Source organism: Enhydra lutris, unplaced genomic scaffold, assembly GCF_002288905.1.
Source record: "Enhydra lutris kenyoni isolate GAN:26980312 unplaced genomic scaffold, ASM228890v2 scaffoldscaffold50, whole genome shotgun sequence".
Classification (NCBI taxonomy): Eukaryota; Metazoa; Chordata; class Mammalia; order Carnivora; family Mustelidae; genus Enhydra; species Enhydra lutris.
The window spans coordinates 6,827,895-6,841,689 of NW_019154134.1; the positions used below are offsets into that span (position 1 = coordinate 6,827,895).

General features: G+C 35.0%; 1 protein-coding gene across 3 annotated transcripts in view; it reads left to right on the top strand.

Annotated features, from left to right (window-relative positions):
- Nucleotides 1–13,795, top strand: part of LOC111156931 (DEAD-box helicase 4) — a 70,671-nt gene that overhangs the window by 45,580 nt on the left and 11,296 nt on the right. For 2 of the 3 annotated variants that reach the window (XM_022518083.1, XM_022518084.1), the window contains 8 exons: nucleotides 2,949–3,050; nucleotides 4,048–4,128; nucleotides 5,715–5,762; nucleotides 7,513–7,560; nucleotides 7,665–7,712; nucleotides 7,929–8,071; nucleotides 8,703–8,855; nucleotides 10,348–10,502. In XM_022518083.1, the coding sequence (XP_022373791.1) occupies nucleotides 2,949–3,050; nucleotides 4,048–4,128; nucleotides 5,715–5,762; nucleotides 7,513–7,560; nucleotides 7,665–7,712; nucleotides 7,929–8,071; nucleotides 8,703–8,855; nucleotides 10,348–10,502 (778 nt within the window). The remainder of the gene's footprint in view (nucleotides 1–2,948; nucleotides 3,051–4,047; nucleotides 4,129–5,714; nucleotides 5,763–7,512; nucleotides 7,561–7,664; nucleotides 7,713–7,928; nucleotides 8,072–8,702; nucleotides 8,856–10,347; nucleotides 10,503–13,795) is intronic. The other variant, XM_022518085.1, reaches the window with a different exon arrangement.

Below are 13,795 nucleotides of genomic sequence, written 5' to 3' on the forward strand. Positions count from 1 at the left end.
TGGGAAAGAGAACAGATTGAACCTAATTTCAGAATTTCTTAAAAATGGTAAAATTGAAGCATAATAAGAAAAAAGATATAATGTATAACTTAAGCAATGGAGGAAATCCAATAGGATAGAAAGCTGGGACTTTGAGGAAGGAGACAAGGTTGAAGATAAATATTTCTTAAATATTCATGCTGAAATTGAAGAATATCATTAAAAGCACAAAATGCAGTGTTTAGGAAATCAATAGAAGGACAGAAAGGAAAACAAAAAAAAACATTGAAAAAATTCAGGGAAGGTAAAACACAAAATAGGATGACAGAAGCAGGAATTGATACATTAGTAATCATAATATATATTGACAGTAAACTTGTGTCAATGCATAGTTGAAAACAAAGAGAAAAAATGTCAGTCCAGTACTAACCCCAGTAGAAGTTTAAGAGACAAAACAGACCCTAAAGCAGATATATTATGAATAAAAAAATAATTAATGATAGAAGTCATGTTCACTGAGAAGATATTACAGTTTGGAACATGGTTTGAAAATCTAACAATATTCTTAACTATATAAAATAGGAGTATATATAATTATATGGAAAATTTGCAAGTTCTAGTTAAACCATTAATCGTAAGATTTTTCTTTTTCAAGATTTTATTTGAGACAGAGCATGAGCAGGGGGTGGGGCAGAGGGCGAGGCAGGCTCCATGCTGAGCAGGGAGCCCCACATGGGGTGCTATCTATCTCAGGACCCTGAGGTCCTGACCTGAGCTGAAAGCAGGAGCTTAACCACTAAGCCACTTAGGTGCCCCCCCCCCATTTCCCCTTAGAACTGATAGAATTAACAGACCAGGGGAGCCTGGGTGGCTCAGTGGGTTAGGCCTCTGCCTTTGGCTCAGGTCATGATCTCAGAGTCCTGGGATCGGGCCCCGCATTGGGCTCTCAGCTCAGCAGGGAGCCTGCTTCTCCCCACCCCTGCCCACACCCCCCTCCCCCTGCCTACTTGTGATCTCTCTCTGTTAAATAAATAAATAAAATCTTTAAAAAAAAAATGAGCAGACCAGAAATGATTAAGAATATGGTAACTATAGAAGTTTTGAATACCAATTACTAAGCTTGATTTGAAATTTGTTGGGAATAATATGGCCCATATTATAAATTACACATTCTTTTACAGCATATAAAAAATACAATTTTACCATCTATTAAAGCCAAAAGGAAGTCCCAAAATATATCATAGAATTTATTACAAACTCTGTCCTCTTGTTAAAGTTTCATGAAAGTAGAAATCAGTAATGAAAAGCCTAACCCTTGTGATTTGGGAACTGTGAATTTATCAATTTATGAATTAAAATTTATATGGCAATAATAAAGTATTTAGAATTGAATGGACAATAAAAACATGAAAACTTAAGGGATACAGCTAAAGCAGCCAACTTTTTGAGGAAAGTTTACAGTCTTAAATGTATAGAGTAGAAAAGAAATTAGTGAGCTCAATGTTCAACTTAATTAAAAACTCAGTAGAAGGGAATTAGATAATAGACATAAATGAAACATACAATGGAATGTTATTCATCAGTAAAAGTGAAGTACATTTTCACACATCAACAGAAACAAAGGTGGATTAAAGAAGCAAGACAAAGAATATATTCTATATGATTGTTACATAAAGCTCAAGGACAAAACTAGAGACATTGCAGAAAGTTATGTACATAGTTGGTAAAATTAAAATAAGAGCAAGGAAATGAAAACCAATTCAGGATATTGGTTGGGAAAGGTGGGGGTGGAATTTACATGGCAAAAGACTATCTAGGGGCTGGGGCTCCAGAGGTTTTGGGAACATTCCTAGTTTTAAGTTGGGTATTGTGGGTCCATATGTTTTCATTTTATTGTATTTGAAACTTGTATATATGTTTTATATATTTTATTTATTCATGTGCATACATCAAAATAACATACCTTAAAAAGAAACATACCAAAAAGATAAACCGTTTCTTGAAAAGAGAGAAACCCCAACAAGGCTTATTCCAAGATAAAGGGGCACAAATAAATAATTTGTAATTGAAATATAAGTGTAATTATTGGTAGATTATTGCCAGATTGAGGATCTGTAAGTTTTAGGTAGTAGATGTATAACTCTGAATTTACCTTGAATTAAGTCTGTCCAATTTTAGAAATAGGTTTTGAAAACACATATATTCAATATCAAGAAACATATGGAGAATTTTTACCTTTATTGGTCAGTTTCTTTGGTTGTAAATAGTGGCAAGTTCATAAAGTAAATATCACTTTCTTTATTTTCTGCCCAGTTGACATTTTGGTTTTGAACTGATCTCATTCTGCTCTAGGGGGGTCAGATTTTACTAGTACTGTTAATACCGATTTTTGGTATTCAGTTGAATTAACACGTTATTTATAGCAGGAAATCAGACTTTATATATGCCTGTATGTCTGTGCTTTGAGTAAGATGTTCTACTGTTTTCTGTAAGGAAGAAATATAAACCTAGATTTATCTAATCCTTCTCTGCATTGTGGAAATCTTGCCATTGATGTAGTTGTGGCAACTTTCATTTTTTTACAAGTGACACTTTTTTCTTTTAGTCATTTTTAGGTTTGGTTTTTTTTTTTTTTTTTTAAATAAACTGTGCTGCCAACTTGGTCTTGAGCTCATGACCCTGAAACCAAGAGTCATGTATTCTACCAGCTAAGCCAGCCAGCACCTGAAGAGTTTTGATTCTCAAAGCAAGCAGTATTTTTTTAAAAAAATTATAGCTGTGTTTGTTTATTTTAGTAAAGTTGAACATTTATAGGTCAAATATGGCATTTCTTTTTACTAACTCTTAATGCCTTAGAATATTTAAAGTCATTGAATTATGCAAGGCTTAAATTAAATTTGGCCACCATTTCTCCAAGATTTTTTTGCTGTTGTTTTGTATTGTTCTTGTGTGTTGTTTTAATATTATAGGCTATCAAGATGGAAATGATTCAGAAGCTTCAGGGTCATCCAGAAGAGGTGGAAGAGGTAGTTTCCGAGGTTGCCGTGGAGGATTTGGTCTAGGAAGTCCAAGTTAGTAGTGAATTGCAAATGGTGTGCTTTATCTGTTAGGTTTTATTTTTCATCATTTCCTTCATATATAACATATAAGGTTGTTGAGAGGATTGTATGAGAGTAGCTTAGCAGAGTGACTGGTACATAATCATCTACATTGTATATAACATTATTTTTGAGACCCATATCTAATTGCATACTTGTTATTTTGAATATATGATCTTTCTAGAAATTTGTGTGACTCAGCTCTTTAATCTTATTTACTATTTCTAAGGGTTTTAGGGACTTGATAATGACAGCTAGCCTTAGAAAGAGGTGGCCTTCTCTAAGGTTCTACCTCCCCACCCCACCCCCACCCAATATACCTTCTTTCACTAATATGGCTTTCTACTTTAAATTACTCCAGCCATCATTTCTTGGAGCTAGGGGTATTGACTTCAGAAGTCATTGTTGGATTGCATTTGCCTCTTAATGGAGGAGGATAGATTAGTGGTTTTGGAAGTTAAAATTAAATTTGTAATAATGATTTAATAGATGTGTAGGAGATCAGTGAATTGTCACTTTTTAAAAAGTGTAGGGGCCTAGGGGTTGTTGTTCAGGACTTAGAAGGTTTGATCTGGCAATAGTGGGAGCAAGGGGGTGTCCTATTCTGGAGAATAATTAATAAGATCATGCAATGTGAAGTTTCTAGAGCAGTAACAGTTTAGTTTTTGGAGGTTATTTAACTTTTGCTTATATGATATTTTAACATAGCATTGGCCCTAACTGCTTTAATGAAATAATTTTAATAAAATAAAAACTTTAAGGAAGTAATTATAATTGAAGGAAATAATTTGTGGAGAAATCTTTTGTATGGTACTTTGAAAAAAGCTCATTGTGATTCCTTTAAAATTTAAACTATTTTGCCTCACATCTTTAAACTTCTGGCACTGTGACTTTATTTTCTCCTCTATACTATATGGTTTTAAAACTTCTTCAAAGTAACAGAATCTCATTTTATTATGTATAAATATAGATAGTGAATATGAACAAGATGAGGGAACACAGCGCACTGGTGGCCTTTTTGGTTCTAGAAGACCAGCATTAAGTGGCGCAGGTGAGAAATAAAATTAATTTCTTTTTTTTTTTTAAGACTTTATTTATTTATTTGACAGAGATCACAAGTAGACAGAGAGGAAGGGAAACAGGCTCCCGCTGAGCAGAGAGCCCAATGTGGGGCTCGATCCCAGAACCCTGGGATCATGACCCTCTGAGCTGAAGGCAGAGGCTTTAACCCACTGAGCCACCCAGACGCCCCTAGAAGTAATTTAATTCCTTCCTTCCTTTCTCTCTCTTTCTTTTCCTCTTTCCCCCCTCCGTTTCTCTTTCTTTCCCTCCCTCCCTTCCTTCCCTCTTTCCTTCCAAAGATTTATTTATGTCAGAGAGCAAGAGAGACAGTGTGAGCATGAGCTGGGGCGGGGAGGGGGCACAGGGAGAAGCAGTCTCCCTACTGAGCCAAGAGCCTGTTGTGGGGCTGGATCCCAGAACCCTAGGATCATGATATAAGAGGAAGGCAGACACTTAACCAACTAAGCCATCCAGGTGCCCCAGAAATAGAATTTCTTATTGAATGTTAACAATTCATATATGCTTTTAGCTCTACAGTTAGTAACCTAATAGGCACATTCGAGTATAGTAGGTTAGCTCATGATTTTGTCTGCTTTGTAGATCTGCAGACAAAAATACATGCGCAGCTTTGCCTTCCTTAGAAAATGTGTACGCTGTGAATTAATTTTTCTCTCTTATGTACCAGTTAATTTGATGTGTAAATTATACCTTTAATTGGAGGAAGCAAAATGAAGTTTTAGTGGTTTCAAAGGGAACCTGAGTTAGGAGATTTGAAGAGAAAATTTTTTAAAAAGCCCAATTGTTGCTAAAAATGTGCAAATGTGGATAAACTGGCACATCCAGACAATAGAATATTATTGAAGAACAAAAAGAAATGAGCTATCCATCTATGAAAAGATGAGGAACCCCAAACGCATATTACTAAATGAAAGAAGCCAATCTGAATAGGCTACACACTGTATAATTTCCAACTGTATGACATTCTGGAAAAGAAACAACTCTGGAAAAGAGTAAAAAGATCAGTGGTTGCCTGTGGTTGGGGGAGGAGGGATGAATAGCACGGAGCATTTTTTTTTTTTTTAGGACAGTGAAAAGACTTTGTGTGATACATTAATGGTGGATACATGTCATTTTATATTTGTTCAAACACATAGAATGTACAACACCAAGAGTGAGCCCTCATGTAAACTTCGATTATGCCATATCAGCTTAGGTTCATCAGTTTTAAGAAGTGTACTACACTGGTGGGGGGTATTGATAACAGGGAGGCTGTTCAAATGTGGGGCAGGAGGCGGTATATTGGAAATTTCTGTTCCTTCAATTTTTCTGTAAATCTAAAACTCTCTTAAAGAAAGGAAAAGTCTTTAAACAAAATGTTCAAATAAGGAAAAGATTTAAATTAAATGTAGAATTAAGAGATGGATGGATGAAGGGACCAGGAATCTGTAACACTCAATATTTGAATAGAAATAGCTATTTGGTTTATGTGTTTAAAGAAGAGAGCTGTGTTTAAAAAAAATGGTGAACTATGTTTTCTCTAAATAATCTGTAAAAAAAAAAAAAAATGCATTACAGGTAATGGTGACACTTCCCAAAGCAGAAGTGGCAGTGGAAGTGGACGAGGTGAGTTCTTACTTGGTTTACCTATAAATAGTTAACGTTATAGTAATCCTAATTTCATTTTTGATGTTAAAGGTTTGGTGACTGTTAGTGCTTTAACACATATTGAGGAGCAGACATATGCTCAGCCTGTTTTGGAGTATTACTTAATACTCCTCTGTGTAACAGTTCCATTATGGGGATTATATACCATAGATGTATTTGCTCAATGTATACACAAGGGTGTTCACTGAAGCTTCATTTATAATAAAAACTGAAAAGCAACCAAAATTCATCAATAAATAATGGTTTAATAAATCATATCGCCCTAAAATAGGATCCTGTGCAGATGTTGAAGATTGAAATATGTTTGTATGTATGTGTTCTTATATTAAAACAATATGTTTTTTCTTATGAGATAGTTAATTTGATTTGGTATAAGGCATAAAGAAAGTTCAGTATACATGATTTTGTACTATGAAAATTTTTTTCAGAGTTATAATATTTAAATGTTGTAATATAAAAGTTAAAATGCTTTCTGGACTAGGAAAATAATAAAATTTATTTGATATCTCTGAAAAATCCAAAGTGATCATTAGTAGTCTGAGAGCATTCAAAGAGATGACTCCCTTGAACTACCTCTGTTTCCCACCTTGATTCTTAGATTCTTCATAAAGAAGTTATTAATGGTTAGTTAAACCATATCTACAAATGCTCAAATCCTGTTGGGTAAAGGATTTAAAGATCTGTGGATGTTCAGGACAAGAAAGAGAGTTTACATGTGATAATGTATCTAGTTAGATTTTCAAATCGGATGCAGTCCTTATTCTTTTTTGTGATAATACTGGAAAGTGGCACGATAAGAGGACTAGTTATTTAAAACCATGAAGGTAGTGTATGGGAAATAGTTAACATGACAGGCCTGACTTCTCTTCTTTGAATGTCCTTCTTACAAAGTTGTTTTTCTTCCTGGCATCTGGGAAATTGGATTTGAGGAGGGTTCTCACCACCCTAACTAGTTTGAGAATGGCTTAGTGTGCCTGGAGTATTTTTACAACAATGTAGTTTTAATACCAGCTTTTTTTTTCTGGAGTCTGGAATATTGGTATGTGCCAGGCAGAAAGTGGTGGCTGCATTTTCAGCCTCTAATAAAAAACCATGGGTACTGAGTCCCTAAAGAACTTCTCTGGTAGGCAACATTTCCAACATGTTTTCACAACTTGTTGCTAGGTAATTAAGTGTATTCTTTGTGACACCAGTGGGAGAGGACTCTGGGAAGCTCTTATCTGGTTATCTTTGGACTTTGCCCCATGCACCTTTTCCCTTTGCTGATGCTTCCTGTCCTTTCATTGTAATAAATCCTAGCTGTGAGTATGACTATATTCTGAGTCCTGCTCAGTCATACAACCTGGGAATAGTAGTGGGGATTCCCCCATACAGATGGACTTTTAGTTCATTTAGAAACTACATTCCTAAAAAAAAAAGAAGAAAATACATTCCTTTGCTCAGAAATATAGGAACTAGGAAAGGGACTGAGTAGCTTAAACAAAAACTGATAACATAAATCAGTATCATCTACATAAAATGAGCATTTTTAATATTAAACCTAAAGTTGTTAAGGATTCTATTTATCTTAATTGTCTAATTTGTATGAAGGACTTTAAAGATGTCTGTCCATTTTTAGAACTTGTTCTCTTTGAAGACAAGCAGTGAAAATAAAGATGTGCATAACCTTGTGTCTTGACTAATTATCGGTATGAATTTCTTTTATTAGGTGGTTACAAAGGTTTAAATGAAGAAGTAGTAACAGGCTCTGGAAAAAGTAAGTTTTACTTTAGATAAGGTGTTTGATTTTTACAGTGAAAGCTCTTTCACCTCTAAACTAAAAAAAAATTTAACTCTTTTTTGGGTTTGATTGCCTTTAAGATTCTTGGAAGTCAGAAGCTGAAGGAGGAGAAAGTGGTGATACTCAAGGTATAATAATTTTTATGTGAGCCACATGAACGTCTGTTGCATTTTAATAAAAATGAAAAGAGCAGAGTTACATTTTTTTTTAATTTGAAGTGAATTTTAATGGTAAACAGTGGGAAGTTCTTCAGTATTTAAAATTTGATTTTCAGTTTTTGTTTTCCCTCTTACTTTTCTTTTGGTCCTTGTAAAGTAAGCTCTATCTTTTATTTGAATTCTAAGGACCAAAGGTGACCTATATACCACCTCCTCCACCTGAGGATGAGGACTCCATCTTTGCACATTATCAGACAGGCATAAACTTTGACAAATATGATACTATTCTTGTAGAAGTATCTGGACATGATGCACCACCAGCAATTCTGGTTAGTATAATAATTTTTTCTGTATTGACTATATAACATACTTTGTTTGTAACATATATGGTACATTTCTGCAGAATACAAAAGTTTCATTTTTAGCATATAATGTTTTAGGTCAGAAATTGAGAACCTTGTCTACTTTATACTACTTGTAGAATTAATGGCTATGTTGAAAGAGTATTAAATTTCATCCCCACATTCCCAAACTAGGATGAGAACTTCATTTAAACTTACTAAAAAGGATATTTTTCCTAGGGATTAAAGATTTCTGCTGCTTAAGTATATGAGAAATCTGTCTTAGGAGAATGATATTCTAAGTAGTAGGGGGGTGCCTGTTGTCCCCTGTTGTTAATGAGCCATTATTACTGATCAAGATATTTATATTTTACAGGTTTTAAGGGGCCAGAAAAAAATGTCCTTAGAACTAGTGTCTATAGAGAATACTCTTTAATTCCATCAAGTAATAATATACAGGCTGTAGATAGTATTTTTGAGTGGGGGCATATTGGTAAAGTAACTTTAGTATATAAAGTGGAGTTAACAAAAGCTTGAGACTACTCAAATGAAATATGTTTATGGAATGTTCTGCATATGATATATGGAATTTAATCATACCCTTTCCCCTTTCTTTTAGACTTTTGAGGAAGCTAATCTCTGTCAGACACTGAATAAAAACATTGCTAAAGCTGGTTATACTAAGCTTACTCCTGTGCAAAAATACAGTATTCCTATTATATTAGCAGGACGAGATTTGATGGCTTGTGCTCAGACAGGGTCTGGAAAGACTGTAAGTCCTTTTCCCCATATATAGTCTGCCCCATAATCAAATTATTAATAATTTTTGAACTTTAGTTCTTCTCAAGTAGTTTGTCTTTTTTGTTGGATCGAAGGTTGATGATTTCAGTGAACTGTTAAAAGTACTCATTGTTTTGTTTCTGATTTCTGGTTTTATTGAGGTTCATATACTTCTTTTTTTTTTTTTGAAGATTTTATTTATTTATTTATTTGACAGAGAGTGAGAGAACACAAGCAGGGGGAACAGTAGAAGAGAGGGAGAGAGAGAAGCAGGCTCCCCACTGAGCAGGGAGCCCAATGCCAGGCTTGGACCTGAGCCAAAGGCAGAAGCTCAACTATCTGAGCCCCAAAGGGGGTTTGTATACTTCTGAAGAAAGAATTTAGAACTATTTCTAGAATAGTGTTGCAGTTTATAGATGTTTAATCCATTTTAAGGCTGTTCAATTCCTGGAAGATGCTGGTGTCTAAAACAAAATGATTGAGGGGCGCTTGTGTAGCTCAGTTGGTTAAATGTCCAGCTCAGGTCATGGTCTCATGGTTGTGAGGTCGAGCCCCTCATCGAGCTCTGTGCTGGGCATGGGGCCTGCTTGGGTTTCTCTCTCCCTCTGTCTTTGCCCTACCCCCTTAAAAATATATATATAACAAAATGATTGACGGTCAAAGCATCAGAGGTTATAAAACGCAGAGAAAGAGAGAAAATAAGTTGTATAATAAAGCTGATAAAGTTTTGGAGTCAAAAGAATGAGAAATAGCAATATGCATTGTACCTGGTCTTTAATATGGAGTAACTTCAGGTTACGCTATCTAAAAGAGCTCTGATGGGATCAGGTTGGTCTTAGAACTTACCTTTGGGATCTGTCTGTTAAATGGAGTTCCTTGAGATGAGTCTAAAAGCCAATCCTTTCTGAATCAAAGAATTATGGGTCATGCTATTTCAACTTTTATTAGCCTCTGTAGTAGAATTGAAAGGATAATAAAGGAGTTGTATAATATAGCAGCTGATGGATGACCTACACATAGTTTTAGAAGTAGATTTTACTGTCTGATTTGCTTAATGAGAAAACTAGCACAAAATGTCACTTGCCACATTAATTTTACTAAGGGTGAGTAATCCAAATGAATGATTTCCCAATTTTTGTTGTTTGTGTACCACTTTTGTCATGTATCCTGTGATAATTTTAGCTCTACTCCAAAAGGAATTCATTTAGAGTAATTGCTAAATGCACTGATTTACATCAAGTTATGTGTACATTACCCTCAATAAGCTTATGTTAATTATTTAGAATTCATGGGTATGCTTTTTAAATAACTGAAATGTGTCTATCAAAAACTCACTGAAATAATTGTTTTCCTCTCTCATATTAAATTTACCAGCAAGGTGGAAGAAGAATCTAGAAGCTGTAAGGGATTAAGGAATAGATTTCTTTCTACAGGGAGAAGGATGGTGTATTATAAATTTGTAAATTATGTAATTCAACTTCTAGGCAGCTTTTCTCTTGCCAATTTTGGCACATATGATGCGTGATGGAATAACAGCCAGTCGTTTTAAAGAGCTGCAGGAACCAGAGTGCATCATTGTAGCACCAACTCGAGAACTGATCAATCAGATCTATCTGGAAGCCAGAAAGTTTTCTTTTGGGTATGTACATCTGGAATGCCACTCAAAACAAGGTTTTCTTCAGAGATTTTTCTCAGTTACTTTGGGAATAAGTCAGTGCAGTCACATAATTAGTGTTACTTGGTTGAAGTGTACTTTTTCATCATCATCTTTATGGAATCCCTGTTAATTTATATTTTTAAAAGAAACACGCTTATTTTTAAAAAAGAAACATGCATATTAAAATCAGATGATAATAGAAGTAGAAAGATAAAATAGTGAACATAATGGTGGTATATTTTCTGGTAGTTTTAAATGAATGCTTAATGCACTTAGGGTGTTCCTCATAATAATCTGTTCACATGTAACTTTATAATGTAGAAAATGCTTATATCATAATCACCCCGATTTTTAATCATTTTTAAATTGTTTATGTGTATGTATTTTATGTCTATTTTGTGGCATTTAGGTTGTTTCTAGTTTGGGGCTACCATAAATTATAATGAACAGCTTGCTTAAATAAAGATTTTCTATTTTTATGTTTTAAGCATTTCCTCAAAGTAGGTTTTTATAAGTTTAATGTTAAAGGGTATATACTTAAAGCTTTCACCAATATACAGTTCTATCAGCAGTATATGAGAATGCCAGTTTCACTATACGTTTTGCTGACATTTGGTACGGATTGCTGCCTAACAAATTACCTAAAACCTAGTTACTCAAAATGTAACTATTACCTAATAGTTACTGGGGATAAGGAATTGGTGAACAGTTTAGCTGAGTCCTTTTGGCTTGAGGTCTGTTGTAAGACTGCAGGCAAGATACCAGCCAACAATTGTTGTCATCTGAAGGCTTGACTGTACTGCTCCCATAAGGATCCTTGGTTGTCCTTAGGAAGTGACATCTGGCTTGCTTAGAGTGATTGACAAGAAAGAGCAAGGAGGCTCTTTTAAAAACCGTCTCAGTCACTTCTGCCATATTTTGTTTATCACTCAGCACTTAGTCTGCCCTAAACTCAGGACTAGCTATGTCATTTTCTGGAACCAGTGCAAAATGAAGACGCAGGGACCTTTGTTCAAAAATTATTGTGAATTTTAAGACTGTATATAGCATAGCATTAAATCAAGCTAAGGGCTCTTTTTACCTTGGGACCCTGTGTGACTGCATAGGTTGCACACATATGAAGGCAGCCTTACACACATTTAAGGGGAAAGAGATTTAGGAACTATATTTGAAAAAGGGAAGGAAAATGGAAAAATTTTTATATATTGTAAAACCACTACAGGTATCTTCATTTTTTAAAAATTGATTAAGAGGTTGAACTACTTTTGGAACACTTAATAATTTTTCCTGTGTTAATTAAACATTGTTATTTACCACTTTATCTGATAGGATCTTAGTGTTCTTTTTTGCAGGTTTTTTAAGAGCTTTCTATGTAGAAATTATTAACATTTTATTTTCTGTGAGTTATTTTATTTTATTTTTTTGAAGTAGGCTCCATGCTGGGCATAGAGCCCAGAGTGGGGCTGAACTCATGACCTTGAGATCAAGACCTGAGCTGAGATCAAGAGTCACATGTTCAACCAACTGAGCCACCCAGGCACCACTGAATCAGTTTATTTTAAAATGAGAAGAAAAAACCAAAGTTATTAAAAAAAATCTAATGTCAAGCTTAACAGATTTTTTTTAAAGTGGGTATATATATTGCTGAGGCCAGAGTTTTTTTTTAATAGTCTCCATGTACTATGTTGTCTTTAGACTTTTAAGTCAAGTAAAAAATAACACATATTTTCTTTGTTAAAAACAAAAACATGTGCATGGTAAATTCAGATAATGTGTATGCACAAAATGAGTATTTGTAAATGGAAATTTGTTGTAACATTGTGGCAAAAGACTAAAAAGTATCTAAATGTCTGACATTCAAGGACTGGTTAAATTATGGTACACTTAGAAGAATAATGGTAATAACTAAGTTACTGAATCCTTAGCATTTGGTAAGTTATAAATAATTTTTTAATGTATTACCTTATTTAGGCCTAGCAATGGGAGAAAACAAAGAATCTGTTTAAAGTAATGAGTTTATTTAATTAACAAAGTTTTTGGGGTACCTGCCTAGCTTATTCAGTAGAACATGCAACACCCCCTTTTTTTAAAAGATTTATTTATTGACTTTAGAAAGAGAGAGAATCTCAAGGAGGTGTCATGCTCAGTATGAGCCTGATGCAGAGCTTGATTCCAAGTCCCATGAGATCATGACCTGAGCCAAAGTTATGAGTTGGACACCTAACCGACTGAGCCACCCAGGAGACCTGAGCATGTGACTTTTGATCTCAGAGTCATGAATTTGAGCCCCGTGTTGGGGGTAGAGATTATGTAAATAAATAAATAAACTTAAAAAAAAAAACACATAAAATTGTCCTGTTGTCTTAACCCCCCCAGTTATTTAATTCTCTTTAGAGTTACCCACTCTTAACAGTTTTGTATGAATTAGAGGAGAAATAGCTGGTGCACGTGTATGCACTTTAATCCTCCTCTCAGCAAATGGTAGCACACTAATCTGTTGTCACTCTATTTTTTTAATGGTAAATTTTGGAGATAATGCCTAATCTGAAACTGTACCCCTTTTCTTTTTAAGAATGTACAGTATCCCTTTGGATGACTAGACTATAAGTTTTCAGCCTTTTGATACTAAAAATAAAACTGGCAGTGAATATTACTATAAAGTCTTCTTTCCCCATTTGTGGGGACATATCTGAAGGGTAAATTAATACATGTGAATTTATTGGGACAAGAGAGAAGTTTTTAAATTTTAAGAGAGAGTTAAAATTGTGAAAGAGATTAAAATTGTGAAATGGCTGGGGCGCCTGGGTGGCTCAGTGGGTTGAGCCGCTGCCTTCGGCTCAGGTCATGATCCCAGGTCCTGGGTTCAAGCCCCACATCGGGCTTTCTGCTCAGCAGGGAGCCTGCTTCCTCCTCTCTCTCTGCCTGCCTCTCTGCCTACTTGTGATTTCTCTCTGTCAAATAAATAAATAAAATCTTTAAAAAAAAGGGGATTTCAGAAAACTTACATACTTAGCCCCTGTCCTCAAAGACTTCATAATCTTATTTGCAAATGGAGTATGCATCCTCTTGATAAGACAACAGAGTATGGGTTAAGAGCAAAATGTGGGGGCGCCTGGGTGGCTCAATTGTTAAGCATCTGCCTTGGGCTCAGGTCATGATCCCAGGGTCCTGGTTCAAGCCCCACATCGGGCTTTCTGCTCAGCAGGGAGCCTGCTTCCTCCTCTCTCTCTGCCTGCCTCTCTGCCTACTTGTGATTTCTCTCTGTCAAATAAATA